Here is a 16147-nt window from a genome sequence, read left to right as displayed (position 1 = left end):
CCCTTATTCTGCCTCCTTTTATTCCTCCTTCTCTCAGACTGTCACACGCTGATTTAAAGAGAGGCAAAGAGCTGTACTTGTTTTCGCACTCCTACTCATTTTTTCCAAGTGTGTAATCGTGAGAAGTTTGGAGGGAGTGGAAGAAGCAGCGGCAGTTAATTAGTCGTCGAAATCTTCGTGAACTCTCTCAACAGTTCCCCGCTCAGCAGGTTTTTTAACAGACACTGAATCAGCAGGTTGTCCAACACGAAAAGAAGCCTGCGAGTCTACAACGTCTTTCTCACCGAGAGGCTAATTGTGTTAGTCTTTCGCTGGTTTTCTCGTAGAGCTGCACGAATGCCTTTCATTTCATTTCATCGGTTTCAGATATGAATTAGTCTCTCTGGTAACACATTTTAGTAATCAAGGGAAACAGAAAGATCATATCACTGATCAATTACTCTAAACCCTCTCTAGTCCAGCAGTGGCTCAGTCAGTAGGGGCTTGGACTGGGAATCGTAGGGTCGTCGGTTCAAGTCCCCGAACAGACTTGAAAATATGGAAAGTGGACTGCTACTTGGAGAGGTCCCAGTTCACCTCCTAGGCCCTGCTGTGGTGCCCTTGAGCAAGGCACCGGACACCTTCAATCCCCCCCTCTCCATTGCTCCCCGGGCGCTGCACAATAGCTGCCCACTGCTCCTAGTACTAGGATGGGTTAAATGCAGAGGACCAATTTCACTGTGTGTGCTCTGCTGTGTGCATGTATGTGACAATAAAGAGGGCTTCATCCTCCATTCTATCTCTCTAAGATCATTATCTCTCCGTCATCAATACTCTCGTTAGTTAGTTTCTTTTTTTTCAATTATCTATGAATGGTTATCAGATAAGGGATAATGTGCAGCGAGGCGACCATTATTAAAAAAAGATCACACACAGCTCATCTATTACACGGCTACATGCTGTATAGCCTGTGCCTTAAATCCTGAGCAACAGTCTGTTCTCCTTGGCAACGGTCTGTTCTCCTTGGCAACGGTCTGTTCTCGTTAGCAAGAGTTAACGACCTCTCGAATGTCTGAATTGACCAATAAGAATCGAGTATTCCACAGACATATAATACAATTTGATAGACATCGCCTTGATATTGCTCGCTGGAGTCTTTAGTTTAATCCCATCCTCTTTTGTTGCTGACATTACATTGACGTTAGGGAATCTTGATTTCGGAGATTGATTGAACACAGACGCATGCAACAGGTTTTTAGAGATTTCACCTGTCCTTATTTTAAGCCAAGCCGAGATGTTTGACTAAACTTAACCCACTAGTGTTGTTGCCTTAACAAAACCGAGGAAATGTTGTTGCATTTGTTTTGTTTTAATCCACAAAGTTGACCGCACGTTTTCAACTGCGATCAGAATCTGGAGGAAATCATCTCAATACCTCTCACTTCAGCTGACACTTTTCTCCAAAGCGACTGACTGTTCCTTTACTTCATTCTGAGGATGCTGTTTAGTTGCGTGGATCTTTATTTTGCACCTCATCTTGGACTTCCGTTTATCTGCTCCAGTGTCGGGGTTCAGGGCTCACACTGACTGGCAGCTTCATGTTGAAGGGAACATCTGGGCCTTTTCTTCTACTCAAGCAAGTTAAATCATCAGCTGTGAAAAATGTCCGTCTGTTTGCCCCTGGTGAGAGGGCATTGATTCATGCCTAACCTTTGTTGAGTGCCAATGAAATAAAAGGCCTTTGTTTTGGGCTTCAAACGACATGATTCCACACACTAATACCCACTGGGAGTGTTGTGCTCTCCTGTCTGTTCCTGAGCTCGATAATTTGCATGTTTCGGTGTTGTGCCTCTTTCAGAAGTGGATAAAAACACACTTAGAGGAAGAGATTAGGAGGAAACAGTTGCTCGAGACAGATGGACAGGAAATACAGCGGACTGACATTTCTGGAATACAACAGGATAACAATTCTCCTCTAATGACATCAAATCTATATCAAGTCCCTGGTGATTGTGTAGTATTAGGATCAGTTTGACATGTTTTTCTCTTCAGTTCTGAGCATGTTTGTTGTTGTATGTCTTCAAAAACAGATTCATTTCAAACATAGGGGAACAACTGAAGACAAATCCGAAACAGGGAGTGCATACAAATACATACAAATGTTCCAAATAAAAGCAGCAGATGGTCTTGAAAACATGATCACCCCTTGCTCTAAGGAACACTTCAAGTTCTGCATATCAATAGGCCTTCTTCCTCTACTTCTAACTGATAAAATACCACACTATTATCTCCATGAAAAGCCAGAGAAAAGATGAACTATCACCTGGCCACGGATCAGCGGGAGCGAGACCTTTCCCAGAAATGTCGTTATTCTTCTCACTGTGATATCTATAGAAAGGTTACCGCTGAGCTGAAGAGGTGATGAGGAGAAAACCCACAGAGCTGCTGCAAAAGAGAGAGGGGAGCGAGAGGAAAACCAAGGGAGCAAATGACTGAGTGCATTAATGCATAGGGGAAAAGTTTTGCAGGTTATAAACCCAAATATTTCTTTTTCTTGACCATGGATATCTGTACAAAACACACCTGAATAACGTACGGAAAACCAAATGATATGCAGTGGGGATAACTGGCTTTATCTGCATGTGTTTATTCCTGGGGGTTCCCATTGGTCTGCAAGGTGTACGCTTACAGGAGAAACACTGCTTTAGTAGTGCTGCTGAGTCAAGTTGGAAACAGACCCTTTAGCTAACGATGGCCGAAAGCTGTCCAGTGGTCCCGTCATTTATATCAGGCTTTAATCAAAAACCCAGAGTGAATCCTCCTGTGTCATGGTCTAGCCCTTTGCCATGACTAAAGAATTGGAAGAGAACCGAGGTACGGGTAAATGAAATGTATTTATTATAACTAAACCAAGGAAGCTACCAACATGAGGTGTGTGAGTCTCTTCTGGTGGAGTGGATGTGTGAGCGTGATGCAGTGTTGTAGATGATGCCGAACAAATGACAAAACAGGTTGCAAAACAAGGAGCAGGCCAGCAAACAGAGAGCGAGTCTTTACACCGGCTTCCTGTCGGTCAAAGGATTGATTTTAAAATACTGCTGCTGGTTTTTAAAGCATCACATGGGTTACGCCCAAAATACATTAACGATATCCTGCCAAATTATCGACCATCCAGGAGTCTCAGGTCTTCTGGGATTGGTCTGCTTTCTGTCCCAAGAGTGGAAACTAAAAAAGGAGAAGCAGCGTTTAGCTTTTATGCCCCCACTATCTGGAATGAACTCCCAGAATCCTGCAGGTCAGCTACACTTCTTGCTATTTTTAAAACCAGACTGAAAACGTATCTTCTCACCGCTGCTTTTGATTGAGCTGCTCATCTGTCACGCTGCAGTGTGGTTTTTATTCATGGGTTTCATACCTGCTGTGTTTATCCCACTAGCTTTGCTTCTTAATGGCTCTTTTTAAATAACATTTTTATGATGTGTTTCTGCTGCAGTTGCTTTTCAAGGTTGTCTTTTTTGTCTCGTAAAGCACTTTGAATTGCAGTGTGCTGAAAGGTGCTCTATAAATAAGCTTGCCTTGTTTCTGGAGCAGGGCTTTAAACCCCGGCAGTGCAGCGACCAGTTGTTCCCAATCAAGAGTCCCCTTCAGATATAAAGAGGAGAACTGTTAGTTAACACACTACTGGGAGGAGTGAGGCTGGGGTCATCACAGCCGATCACGTTTGAAGTTGATTGGTTATTCTTTAATTGATGTTATGGTCATTACAGCCTGCCGTGCCTACCCCCTGCTTTGCTAGCACTGTATTTAGCATGATTAGCATGTGCTTTGCGGTGGAACGTTTGTTTGATCCTACATGTTCAAGATAAGACTTAGGAAGGTATTTGCCAATATGGGTGTGCTAAATTCTGTTGAAATGAAATAGCTTTCCTAGTATTTTGAGCTGCCTGTTAGAAGCATATATAATCCAACAGAAAGTTGGGCTTTTGATTGCAGTTTGAGAAATCAATTTGGTGCCGTTAGTTGTTTTCCGGGAGGTGAGAGAGACTTTACAGGCTGATGGATGTTGACGGCAGACAGGTGTGTGAGGAGACAAAGGGTTGTTGGATCGATGCTCTTTAATGCAAGTCTCCTTCTTTCTGTCTCACACACTGCCATGATATCCCCATCAGGGTCGGGCTGTTGCCTGGCAACGACGTCAGACAGACGCATAGCTCGGCATCATGCTCAACTCTTGTTGCTCGCTGTCTGTTATCACATCCTGTCACTGTCAGTCTGTCACACAGCCTCTCTGTTCTGAAACCCAGTGGGTGTTGTCGGCCTGAATCACAGGAAGTACAGCAATGTTTCAGCATGGAAGTCTGTCGTTGCATCCTTTGACCAACGGTCGGTAGACATGCCAAAGAGACTAAAGAAATAGTAGTGGTTGCAGCAGAACAGATTAATGGATTTATATTCGTCAGGGAGCCAGAACCACAGCTCCACTGGGATGATTGTGTTAGTCTGAGTCTGCTGGGCGTGTAAACAGGCTGTGTCTGCTGCCACCGACGCAATTTCAACTTTATGAAGTGATAATCTGTCAGCGCTGTGTCTGTCAGCTTGTTTCGGAGTCTCTTCGCCCCCTAAGGTGTTGCATCTTCTTCACTGTGCAGGAATCTAACCGATAGAAAACCTTAAATTGTCCTCTCTACTTTTTCCAGTGTTATATTCTTCATTTGTGCGTCCGTGGTTGTAGCTGGAAGACACACTGACAGTTGAAAAAGGAACCAAAATTGCCTTTTGTTATTGTTCCCTGCCCTGCTGTGTGCTTCAGATGGCTTCGTGCGGATGTCATGTTGTTTGTTCTCCTTTCAGAGAGGAACCCTCAAATCCTTTTAGGGGTGCTGCAGCAATGTTATTTCGGAGGCATGCAACCTCACAAGACTCGTCCTAACCTTGAAGTATATACTTAACTTTTGTGTGACTTTGACAATGACATGAGTGCAACAGAAAAAAAGGACAACAGATATTAAATAAAAAATGAGACGGAGCACGAAGGATCTTTTTATGCCTTTCCTCTTAAAACTTTGTTGGAGTTTGAAGTATTACTTGTGGTTTCTATCCGGGAGCAGGATTGGATGGGTGGTAAATGAGGGTCTATCAATCAGAGCGTCAGTGGTCCAGTCCCCATCCTCTTAAGTCAACATGTCAAAGAGTCCTTGGGCAAGAAACGTAATGCCATGATGCTCTCTTAGGCATTTCTACGGTGTTAAAGGTATGCAAGTCCTGCTGGGTTAAAGCTAAAGGATATGCAATGGGAGTCTCTGGGTAAGTTGTCAGGGTTAGTGCTGCCGTTACACGCTAATGCTTCTGGCCAATCACCCTGCATTTAAGACTCTACTTGTGACCAATGAAACAAAAAGACTGCAGCAAAGGCAAACTACTAAAACGTTATCGTTGTGACAATGTGATAAAGATCATTGCTAAACCCTGCAGAGCCTTGCTGTTCTGGGCCTCGTACATCCCCTACCAGCTCCTAATGTTTCCCTTAAGGATGCTTTTCTATCACTCCTCTGGATAGTAATAGTTTTACCTGAAATAACACAGCTTTTTTCTCATCAAATCTGAGACACGTTGGTTCTGATTCTGACAAAGTGCTTTGAGAATCCCCAATTATTAGATGTTCTCTTTCTTTCAGAGCAAAGAGAAGACCTGAATGCAAAAATGTGTGCAATTAAAGGAAGTCCAACAACATATTCCGTTTTCTGGGCTTCTGCTCTCTATTGATCAGCCTCCACCAACCCTCTCAGTATTCAATATCCAACCTCTCAGAAGTTTAAAGCGCAGTAAAGATTGGAGGAAATGTCACAAAGTCTTCCCAGTTAAAGTACACCTCAACAGAAAGGGAGTTAAGTTTATCCACTTCTGATGTTTTTAGTATATTTAGATATGTAAGAATCTTCACCCAGCCTCCGTCTTCACAGTGGGAGCACCGGGTCCTGTCAGCTCTGTCTACGTCTGATCTTCACTTTCACTCCAATATCTCTTTATTGGAGTTGTAGATTCCAGTTCTCTCCCGGTCTTCGTCTCTTGATTGCTGAACTGACATAATACAGTTTTTCATTATAGAATATCTAAAGTTTCTACTTTCTATCCTTCTAGCTCTTATCCTGCAAACCAAAGAAAACCAAACCCTACCCCAATGCCACAAATGATACTACAAAGAAACCTACCTATTGTCCTATCCTGTTGCCTTATTCACCAACCACCCAATCAATGGGAACTTGAACTCCTTATCCCACCAAACCAGACAACACTGTGATACCATCAATAATATCACAAAAGAAACTGTAAACTGTTCCAAAATGACTCAACCTCAACTTATCCAATAAAAATACTGAAACTAAATACTTATCCACCCAATAACAGATTCCTTGAATAGTCCTACTGTGAAAAAGTAAAAGGACTGCATTTATGACCCTTTTCAACTCTTAAGGACAGCTCAAAGCGCTTTAAAACACAATCCAGAACCACCTATTCACACACATTTATAAACTAGTTACAGAGGCTGCTAAAAAAAAGGTGCCTCCTGCTGATTAGTAGCCATAATATTCACACAGCCACCGCCAGGGATCGAACCACCAACCTTTGTAATTGTAAGACGACTGCTCTACCTCCCAAGAGAAACAGCACAGGTGTCGCTAATAACAACATTAACGATGGTCCATTGAGACGTGCCACTAATCCATGTCAGTGTGCACGGTACCAGGTGCTGGAGCTGGCACACTTGAATGGTAAGCGTTATTAATTCCAACATTTACACCTGTGTTTGCCATGTGAACATGTACAATGTGTAATTAGCCTCTGGAGCTTTTGGAGGAGCAGATTAGCACAATGTCTTCCCCGTGGAGGACTTCCTCTTTTTAATTCCACATCATGTTGCACAGAACAAGATTAGTGCCGGCAGATTTATGTTTCATAAATCTTACTTGGTCATGCTCAAATTGAGACGTGACTTTCAGCTAATTAAATGAATTGCAGTTCCAAACTTGTGTTAGCTTGAAAGTCAATCGATGTAATGTTTTTCAGCCACAAACAAGTGGAAGTTTAGGGATTTAGGACAGCTGTTAAGAAGAGCATGGGTTCACAAGCCTCCATTATATGTGTGTGTTTACTTTGGACACTAAAATGGAGAAAATGGAGCACAAAAGGCAAGAAAAAGCGCTTGAGTTTGGAACAAAACATGACCCCCAAAGGGAACAAATGGCCCTTCAAAACCAGCATGGACCATCTTTGTCCAGCTGCTGTTCCCCTCAGTGGATGGATGTAGCAGGGGGCTTTGTGTTCACCATAATTAGTAGATATTCATGCCAGGCTTAAATAATTAGTTGGCACTGGGCTTATTGGCTCTGTCATTGGACCGTTAATCAGAACAGTGAGGCAGCTTCCTTCTCTTGTGTTTCACTCTGAAGGTCAGTCTGAGGTCCGTAGCCTTCAGTACCGTTAGCTGCTACAGTTCTTGGTAATATCAGTCTCCCTTCAGTCTTCTAACTCTCTTTAGTGCACTTTATATTTAAGAACAAACATTTCCTGTAGTGTTTGCATATTGTGCTCAGGTTGTGTTGTGTTTGCTATTCTTCTGTTATAAAGTGCTTTGTTTTGTTACCTGCGACAGGTGATAGTGTCGTAACGTAGCCCTGATTATGCATTGCAAAAAGAGACAGAGATGAGTACAGTTTCCTAGCAGGACCTTTGTTGTGTATAAGTGTTTTAGATCGTATACTATTGAATCAAAACACAGTACTGGACCAGGCTGGATTTTCTTTGGATAGACATCATCTGCCTTTTGCGTTTTCAAGAAAGGTTTGACATCTTCTGGAGCCAGACTGAGTTTCCTACAAACTTGGTGCACTTTATAAACGGCCCCTATACTCGTCTTTCCTACCTCCAGGTCTGTTTGCTACCACCTTGTCAAAGTGCAACTTAGCTTTATGTCTATGGACATGTTTTGGCAGAAAATGCCCCCGTCAGTTCCTTTCTATCTCTGACCAAACACAATAAATACGGGTTGTCAAAAAACTATTCCCAGAGACAGTGGTGGAAAAAACACACACTCTATAGGGTTGTCTATATAGCTCTGTGGGTTGTGGGTACTATACAGAAGTATACTCTATACTTCTACTTGACCTCATTTCAAGGGCAAATGAGGCACTTTTTACTACTTTTATTTGAGAATTGAAGACTTTTGCTTGAAATGGAGTATTTCTTTCATTTCTTCCACCACTGATCATTATCCATTAATTTCATGTATATAATTCTCAAGTGGGCCTTTAGGGTTAACAGTTCCTTTTACTTTTGGCACTTTAATGGTCATTTAATGCCAATTATTTTGTACATCTTTTCACCACTGTCCCGCCATCGTTCATTCTCCTCTTACTGCAGAAAAAACAGTTTTGAGTTCACAGATTCAGAAACGTGAACGAATGATAAACACATTCCACTGGTTTTGAACATTGTAGGTGAGATCGCTCGATGAGAGATGACCTTAAACACGACTCTACCGGCCTACAGCTGCTCAGGGATCTGCTGTTTAACTCTGATTGCACTGGCAGCTCAAAGGTAGCGGTTAGTGGGTGGTGAGGGTTGACTGGCTGAAATTAAAGTCACGACCACAGCTGAAAAAGGCTTTGAAAACTTTGCCCAGGAGAGGTTAAAAAGGCAGAGAAATATTACTGCATGCCTTCAGTTTGTCTGTGCATTCATCATCAGGTAGATAACTAACTAATAGCCCATAAAAAAGTTCAACTTTTCCAGCTTTGAGGAGGATAAAAACATTTTGGATTATTGCAGAGAATAATCTGCACCGCTAAGCTAAAGGCGGCTAATGTTGGGCTATAAAGGAACTACAGCACGGTCACATGACTTCACGTCACCACCGCTAAGCTAAAGGTGGCTAATGTTGGGCTATAAAGGAACTACAGCACGGTCACATGACTTCACGTCACCACCGCTAAGCTAAAGGAGGCTAATGTTGGGCTATAGAGGAACTACAGCACGGTCACATGACTTCACGTCACCACCGCTAAGCTAAAGGAGGCTAATGTTGAGCTATAAAGGAACTACAGCACGGTCACATGACTTCACGTCTCCACCGCTAAGCTAAAGGAGGCTAATGTTGGGCTATAAAGGAACTACAGCACGGTCACATGACTTCACGTCTCCACTGCTAAGCTAAAGGAGGCTAATGTTGGGCTATAAAGGAACTACAGCACGGTCACATGACTTCACGTCTCCACCGCTAAGCTAAAGGAGGCTAATGTTGGGCTATAAAGGAACTACAGCACGGTCACATGACTTCACGTCACCACCGCTAAGCTAAAGGAGGCTAATGTTGGGCTATAAAGGAACTACAGCACGGTCACATGACTTCACGTCTCCACCGCTAAGCTAAAGGAGGCTAATGTTGGGCTATAAAGGAACTACAGCACGGTCACATGACTTCACGTCTCCACCGCTAAGCTAAAGGCGGCTAATGTTGGGCTATAAAGGAACTACAGCACGGTCACATGACTTCACGTCTCCACCGCTAAGTTAAAGGCGGCTAATGTTGGGCTATAAAGGAACTACAGCACGGTCACATGGCTTCACGTCTCCACCGCTAAGCTAAAGGAGGCTAATGTTGGGCTATAAAGGAACTACAGCACGGTCACATGACTTCACGTCTCCACCGCTAAGCTAAAGGAGGCTAATGTTGGGCTATAAAGGAACTACAGCACGGTCACATGACTTCACGTCTCCACCGCTAAGCTAAAGGTGGCTAATGTTGGGAATAATGGCGTTTATTTGTCTCGTTTAGACTCTAAAGTTTGTGTTAGCCACTGAACTTATTTCAGGCTAACATTCAAGAATATTAGAGGAGGGGGACAGGAAGGGATAAAATGCTGACTAATTTCTGGGTTTGAGTGCTGTACCACTCTATTTAATCATCAGTGTCATTATTAAGGACAATGACACAGTTTTAAAGCAGCTAAAAGGAGTCAGATTGCTTTAAAATGAGTCGCGGCGACACCTTTGTCACACGGCTCTCTGTTGTCAGGCGAGGTCACCTGAGCCACTTTCATTTGCCTCATTCAACACTCCCGTGTTGTCAAGGTAACCACAGCTGATGTGAGGGGGTGCTGCATTAGTCCATTTGCAAGTGGTGGTTATAAATCGCTAACTGAACCCTGTTTGTTGTTTATTAGCAAAACAAAATGATGTTTCAGCGGCTGCTAATGAGAACTCGAGGTGATGATGGACAACAGGTGTGTGAGGGATGTGTGTGCTAATGTGTGAGAGAGCACACACACACACATGTGAGACGGGGCAGCATGGCAGAACACCCGGTAACCAACAGATTGTATATGTGTTAAAAAACCATACAGACCCAATTTTCCAAATCCATCTGCTGTGTTTCTTAGATGCAAACATTCAGGATTGGTTAGCAATTACATTTCCCGTAGTTAAATCTAAAAACCATGAAGAACAACCCCAGACAAAAATAACACGAACATGCTAATTCTATTATTAAAATATATATAGAATAGGTTTTCAGTACTTTAACTTATTATTAACAGTAGGCTTAAAGAAGGCCACACCCTACAGCCAATTAATGCTTACAACTGTCTTTCAATTTTAAAAGGTAAGAAAATATATTTTAATCAATAAATCATCATTTTAATTTTAGTCACCAAATAAAAACAATAATCAGTTTCAGTTTTTTATATACTCATATACAATTGGTCATAACTCGAATTATGAAATAAAACAGTTGAATTATAATAAGAAAAATAAATAATACTAATAAAAATAAATAATATTAATAATAAATAATATTAATAATAAATAATAAATAATATTAATAATAATAATAAATAATATTAATAATAAATAATAAATAATATTAATAATAAATAATAAATAATATTAATAATAAATAATATTAATAATAATAAATAATAATAATAATAAATAATAGTAATAATAAATAATAAATAATATTAATAATAAATAATATTAATAATAAATAATAAATAATATTGATAATAAATAATATTAATAATAATAAATAATATTAATAATAATAAATAATAGTAATAATATACGTAAATAATAAAAGTAATATGAATATTATTAATAATACAAATAATAATAATTCTAATAATAATAATGGAAATAATATATTTTTTAATTTGCATTGGTTTTATTTTTGACGTTGGTGGTGATGTGAGCTGTGGAGGAGGAGGAGGAGGAGGAGGAGGATGATTAATGAGGAGCAGTGGAGTGAAGAAGAAGGATTTCGGGTCAGCAGGCTGGTGATGAGGGGAGGAGGGAAAGCGTTTTACGATCACAATCAGCACAGAGACCGGGGGGAGCCGTAAACAGCGCCATACAAATCCAGATCATTCATCATCTTCGTCTTCCTCCTCTTCTTCCACTGGGTCAAAACTACTGCATAACACCTTGTTTAATTACACTGAGTATAGTGTATTTAATCAGAATCCTAATCAGGTGTATTGCCAAGTAGGGTGCATAATGGCACATGCATAAGGGGAATCATTTTCGGAAAAAGGAGAAACACAGGAGTATTTGAACAGGCAAATAAGAGAAATAATACAATAAAGAAAAGAAAATAATAATACAAATATGACATTAATAATAATATAATTAATAAATAAAAACAATACATCAAGAATCTATTAAATAAACCATGTATAAAATAATGAATACAAAATGATTCCTAATGTTTTTCCCAGACACAACAAATAAATAAATACAATACAAATGTGTCAAACAAATATATTAAAATACCAATCAAAAAGGGATGTTGCTCATTAAAAAATGTACATATTTTCAGCTCTCAAAATACTGTTGACACTCACCATGCCTTCCATCAGTGCCATACGACTAAACACATGGTTGGAAGCTGTGTTTGTGGTAGCAGCTCTTTGTAGTGTCCCTTTGTCACAGGTAAATGCTTTGGGAAGAAAAGGATTAAGGGCGTTTGGCCTTTGGAAAACATCCACTGACTGAGGAAGCGCCGCGAGCAACAGCCATTAGATCATTTGACCTTTTCCACGCCACATAATACCGATTCACAGGGTCCGATGCTTGGGTCTGAGAATTCATGAGGAAAACAGATGGGGAGGAGATGGAGATAAAAAGGGACAGGAAGGAAACGTGTATAGATTATGGAGCCTGCACAGGTACCTCTGAGATCATTACATGGTTAATTGTATTCAAATAGGGAATGGGAGCGTTTGAAAAGCAATTAAGACTTTAATTACATATTTAATTAAGAAAGGAATTCATTCTTAAAACGCTCGTTGAATTTGTAAACCCACAGAGGATTATACCGTTTATTTTTGTGGTTATTGGCAAGCTTCTGCCAGAGCTCAACTCCTATCTAAACTGAGTTGCTCTGTGGGTTGTGGGCAGTGTTGTGCCAGTTCACAGCTTTTCTGAACTAGTTCAAGTTCAGTTCATACATGCTCAAAGTGAACAGTTCACGTTCAAAGTTCACAATTTTAATTCTGAACTAGTTCAAAGTTCAGTTCATTTCACTTTTTTCGTGAGATATTCAAATAAATACTTTTTTTCACACTACGAGCTAGAAATCACTATACGTTCTTTGAAACTGTTCATTGTAGACATTTGCTCATAACACTGCTATTGTGGGTTTCTTAACAGGTGCTGAAACTTGTAGCAATACAGACAAGATAGACCAGTTCTATACTTAGTGCAATGAAATCTACTAGCATTCAATTAAATAAAGAATATATAATATGAAATATGAATATATTATTTGATATATATGATATTATATATACCTATGTGTGTGTATGAAATGAGCAAAACTCTTGAATTGCATTCACACTGGATGGATGTTTTAATTCAATGTGCCGTTTCAAATTCGAGAAGGACGTTGTCGATGTCCTAACTTGTTTTTGCTGCGCAGGTGGACACATCTTACACAGGAAGGAAAGAGTTTTGCCGTCGGGGTCTTGGTTTGCAAGAGTGTAAAATTGTTTTAAATGTTCGTGAGGAGAATCGGAGTCCGTCTCCGTGCCATCACTTCCACTAGCCATCTTGTTTGTTTGTTTTAAATCGCAGCGCTTTCTCTCACTCTCGTCATTGGTCTCTCTCTCTCTCTCTCTCTCTCTCTCTCTCTCTCTCTCTCTCTCTCTCTCTCTCTCTCTCTCTCTCTCTCTCTCTCGAGCCTCCAGCCCTCCGCGCTCTCGGCGTTGCTATGCCTAAGCCGCTCTGCTGCAATTCATCATGGGTAACGTCGTGCGGAAGCCAGTACGTTTCAAGTATTCAACTCAACTATTCTCAGCCGGACACTACGTTGCCCGCAATGCATTGCGCATACAGTGCCAAAACTATCTCTGCGTTGATACATGATTTAAGCGGCACCTACAGGAGGGAGGAACTTTCTCTCTCGTTGCGTTTCAAAAGAGAAAACAGATGTCACTCAGTTTTCAATGGAAAACAAATGCCAACGTTCATTTACAGTGATGTCTGCCGTTCATGACACATAATGTGAACTAATTCACGTTCAAGTTCTTTATTGAAAAATGTGTTGCGTTCAGTTCAACGTTCACGAAAAAATGAGTGTGTTCAATGAACGCGTTCTTTTGAACTCGTTCATGCACAACACTGGTTGTGGGTAACTTTGACTGAGTGCAATGTTTCACCGGAACTCTTTAGTGACACACACTCTGATTATCTGAAACCAAGTGCTCACTTTCATGATGCTCGACCCACAAATGTGAGGGTTTTGTTTTTCATGCCTGCTCACATCATTAGCAGTCGTGCTTTTCCAAATGTTGAGTGTCTTTTGAGGCTTAATTGGATGCACCTCTTGTGATATCAAAACCAGAAACACCCATTGACTGCCAGACGAGGGAACAGGATGCGCGAAAAATGATGACTCATTTCTGCGTTAAGGACTTATTCCTGCACCATTTTATTAGAATAGCAGAAAAAACAAAAGTCATGACAGGATGCACATCACCCTTCACTTTTGCATCATGTATTATTGTGAAAAAGATCTCGGGATTTTCCTAAATTTTGTGCAAATTTTGTGTCTTTTCGGTCAAAAATGATTGAATAATGTAAATAAATGTGCAAAAAATCAGACAATTCCTCCCTGGAGATTCATGGTGTTCAATCAAGTTGTTGTTTAACAAAAAAAAAAGCAAGGAAAGAGAGCACCTTTTCATCATTTTGTAAAAGCCTTCTTACTAAAAATGTTGTTAATTGTTTGTCTTTGTTTGAATGTTTGCATCATTTAGTTTCTCCTCTGTCATTTCAGATAAAATAGATAATGGGGATGTGTACCAGAGGAGGAGAGGACCTCACTCTGCCAGCTCAGACTTACAGGAAACTGGAAGTAAACAACAGGAAGAGGTCGGGCGGTCAGGAAGCAGCTGGAGACGGATTGTTCTCCTCATCCTCGCCATCACCATCCACAACATTCCAGGTGAGACATGAATCTGTCGATGTCTGGGAGAAAAGTGTCTGCTGTGTTTGTAGTGGACATGCACTTAGGATGAGTCCTCTTGCAAAGCAATGAAACATGTGTTTTCATTATTGAATTGTCTTCTTAAAAGAGTCCTCTCCTGCTGATGTTCAGGTGTATATCAGTATGTAGTGTCTCTACTTTAAAGAGTCCTCTCCTGCTGATGTTCAGGTGTATATCAGTATGTAGAGTCTCTACTTTAAAGAGTCCTCTGCTGCTGATGTTCAGGTGTATATCAGTATGTAGAGTCTCTACTTTAAAGAGTCCTCTCCTGCTGATGTTCAGGTGTATATCAGTATGTAGAGTCTCTACTTTAAAGAGTCCTCTCCTGCTGATGTTCAGGTGTATATCAGTATGTAGCGTCTCTACTTTAAAGAGTCCTCTCCTGCTGATGTTCAGGGGTATATCAGTATGTAGTGTCTCTACTTTAAAGAGTCCTCTCCTGCTGATGTCCAGGTGTATATCAGTATGTAGAGTCTCTACTTTAAAGAGTCCTCTCCTGCTGATGTTCAGGTGTATATCAGTATGTAGTGTCTCTACTTTAAAGAGTCCTCTCCTGCTGATGTTCAGGTGTATATCAGTATGTAGTGTCTCTACTTTAAAGAGTCCTCTCCTGCTGATGTTCAGGTGTATATCAGTATGTAGTGTCTCTACTTTAAAGAGTCCTCTCCTGCTGATGTTCAGGTGTATATCAGTATGTAGAGTCTCTACTTTAAAGAGTCCTCTCCTGCTGATGTTCAGGTGTATATCAGTATGTAGTGTCTCTACTTTAAAGAGTCCTCTCCTGCTGATGTTCAGGTGTATATCAGTATGTAGTGTCTCTACTTTAAAGAGTCCTCTCCTGCTGATGTTCAGGTGTATATCAGTATGTAGTGTCTCTACTTTAAAGAGTCCTCTCCTGCTGATGTTCAGGTGTATATCAGTATGTAGCGTCTCTACTTTAAAGAGTCCTCTCCTGCTGATGTTCAGGTGTATATCAATATGTAGTGTCTCTACTTTAAAGAGTCCTCTCCTGCTGATGTTCAGGTGTATATCAGTATGTAGTGTCTCTACTTTAAAGAGTCCTCTCCTGCTGATGTTCAGGTGTATATCAGTATGTAGAGTCTCTACTTTAAAGAGTCCTCTCCTGCTGATGTTCAGGTGTATATCAGTATGTAGTGTCTCTACTTTAAAGAGTCCTCTCCTGCTGATGTTCAGGTGTATATCAGTATGTAGTGTCTCTACTTTAAAGAGTCCTCTCCTGCTGATGTTCAGGTGTATATCAGTATGTAGTGTCTCTACTTTAAAGAGTCCTCTCCTGCTGATGTTCAGGTGTATATCAGTATGTAGCGTCTCTAATTTAAAGAGTCCTCTATGCTATTAATGCTAGTTATAGTGTGCATACTTTGACATAATGAGAACCATCCTGTTGCATTTTTCATGTAACGTGGGATGTTTCAGCACCACAGAAAGAGGAATCGGTGTGGCCTCTTTGAAGAGCTTTTTCTCACCCAGTATTCATGTAATTTAACATAATCTAAAATCACTGAGGACCTTGCATCCTCCCTCTATGTGGCTCTACGGTGTAATAACCCAATTTTGTAATTCAGCCTTGTGTGGGAGCTCTGCTGGTATTTTAGATAGAATCTC

The 16147-nt window shown here is 40.7% G+C and overlaps 1 protein-coding gene across 2 annotated transcripts in view; it reads left to right on the top strand.

The window, feature by feature from the left end:
* Positions 1-16147, top strand: part of LOC134870766 (zinc transporter ZIP11-like) — a 102008-nt gene that overhangs the window by 71713 nt on the left and 14148 nt on the right. For both annotated transcript variants that reach the window (XM_063893157.1, XM_063893156.1), the window contains exon 6: positions 14312-14479. In XM_063893157.1, coding sequence (XP_063749227.1) covers positions 14312-14479 — 168 coding nt within the window. The remainder of the gene's footprint in view (positions 1-14311; positions 14480-16147) is intronic.

Source organism: Eleginops maclovinus, chromosome 10 (assembly GCF_036324505.1).
Source record: "Eleginops maclovinus isolate JMC-PN-2008 ecotype Puerto Natales chromosome 10, JC_Emac_rtc_rv5, whole genome shotgun sequence".
Lineage (NCBI taxonomy): Eukaryota > Metazoa > Chordata > Actinopteri > Perciformes > Eleginopidae > Eleginops > Eleginops maclovinus.
The sequence above is the reverse complement of the archived record's forward strand: the minus strand, read 5'-3'. Positions and strand labels throughout refer to the sequence as shown.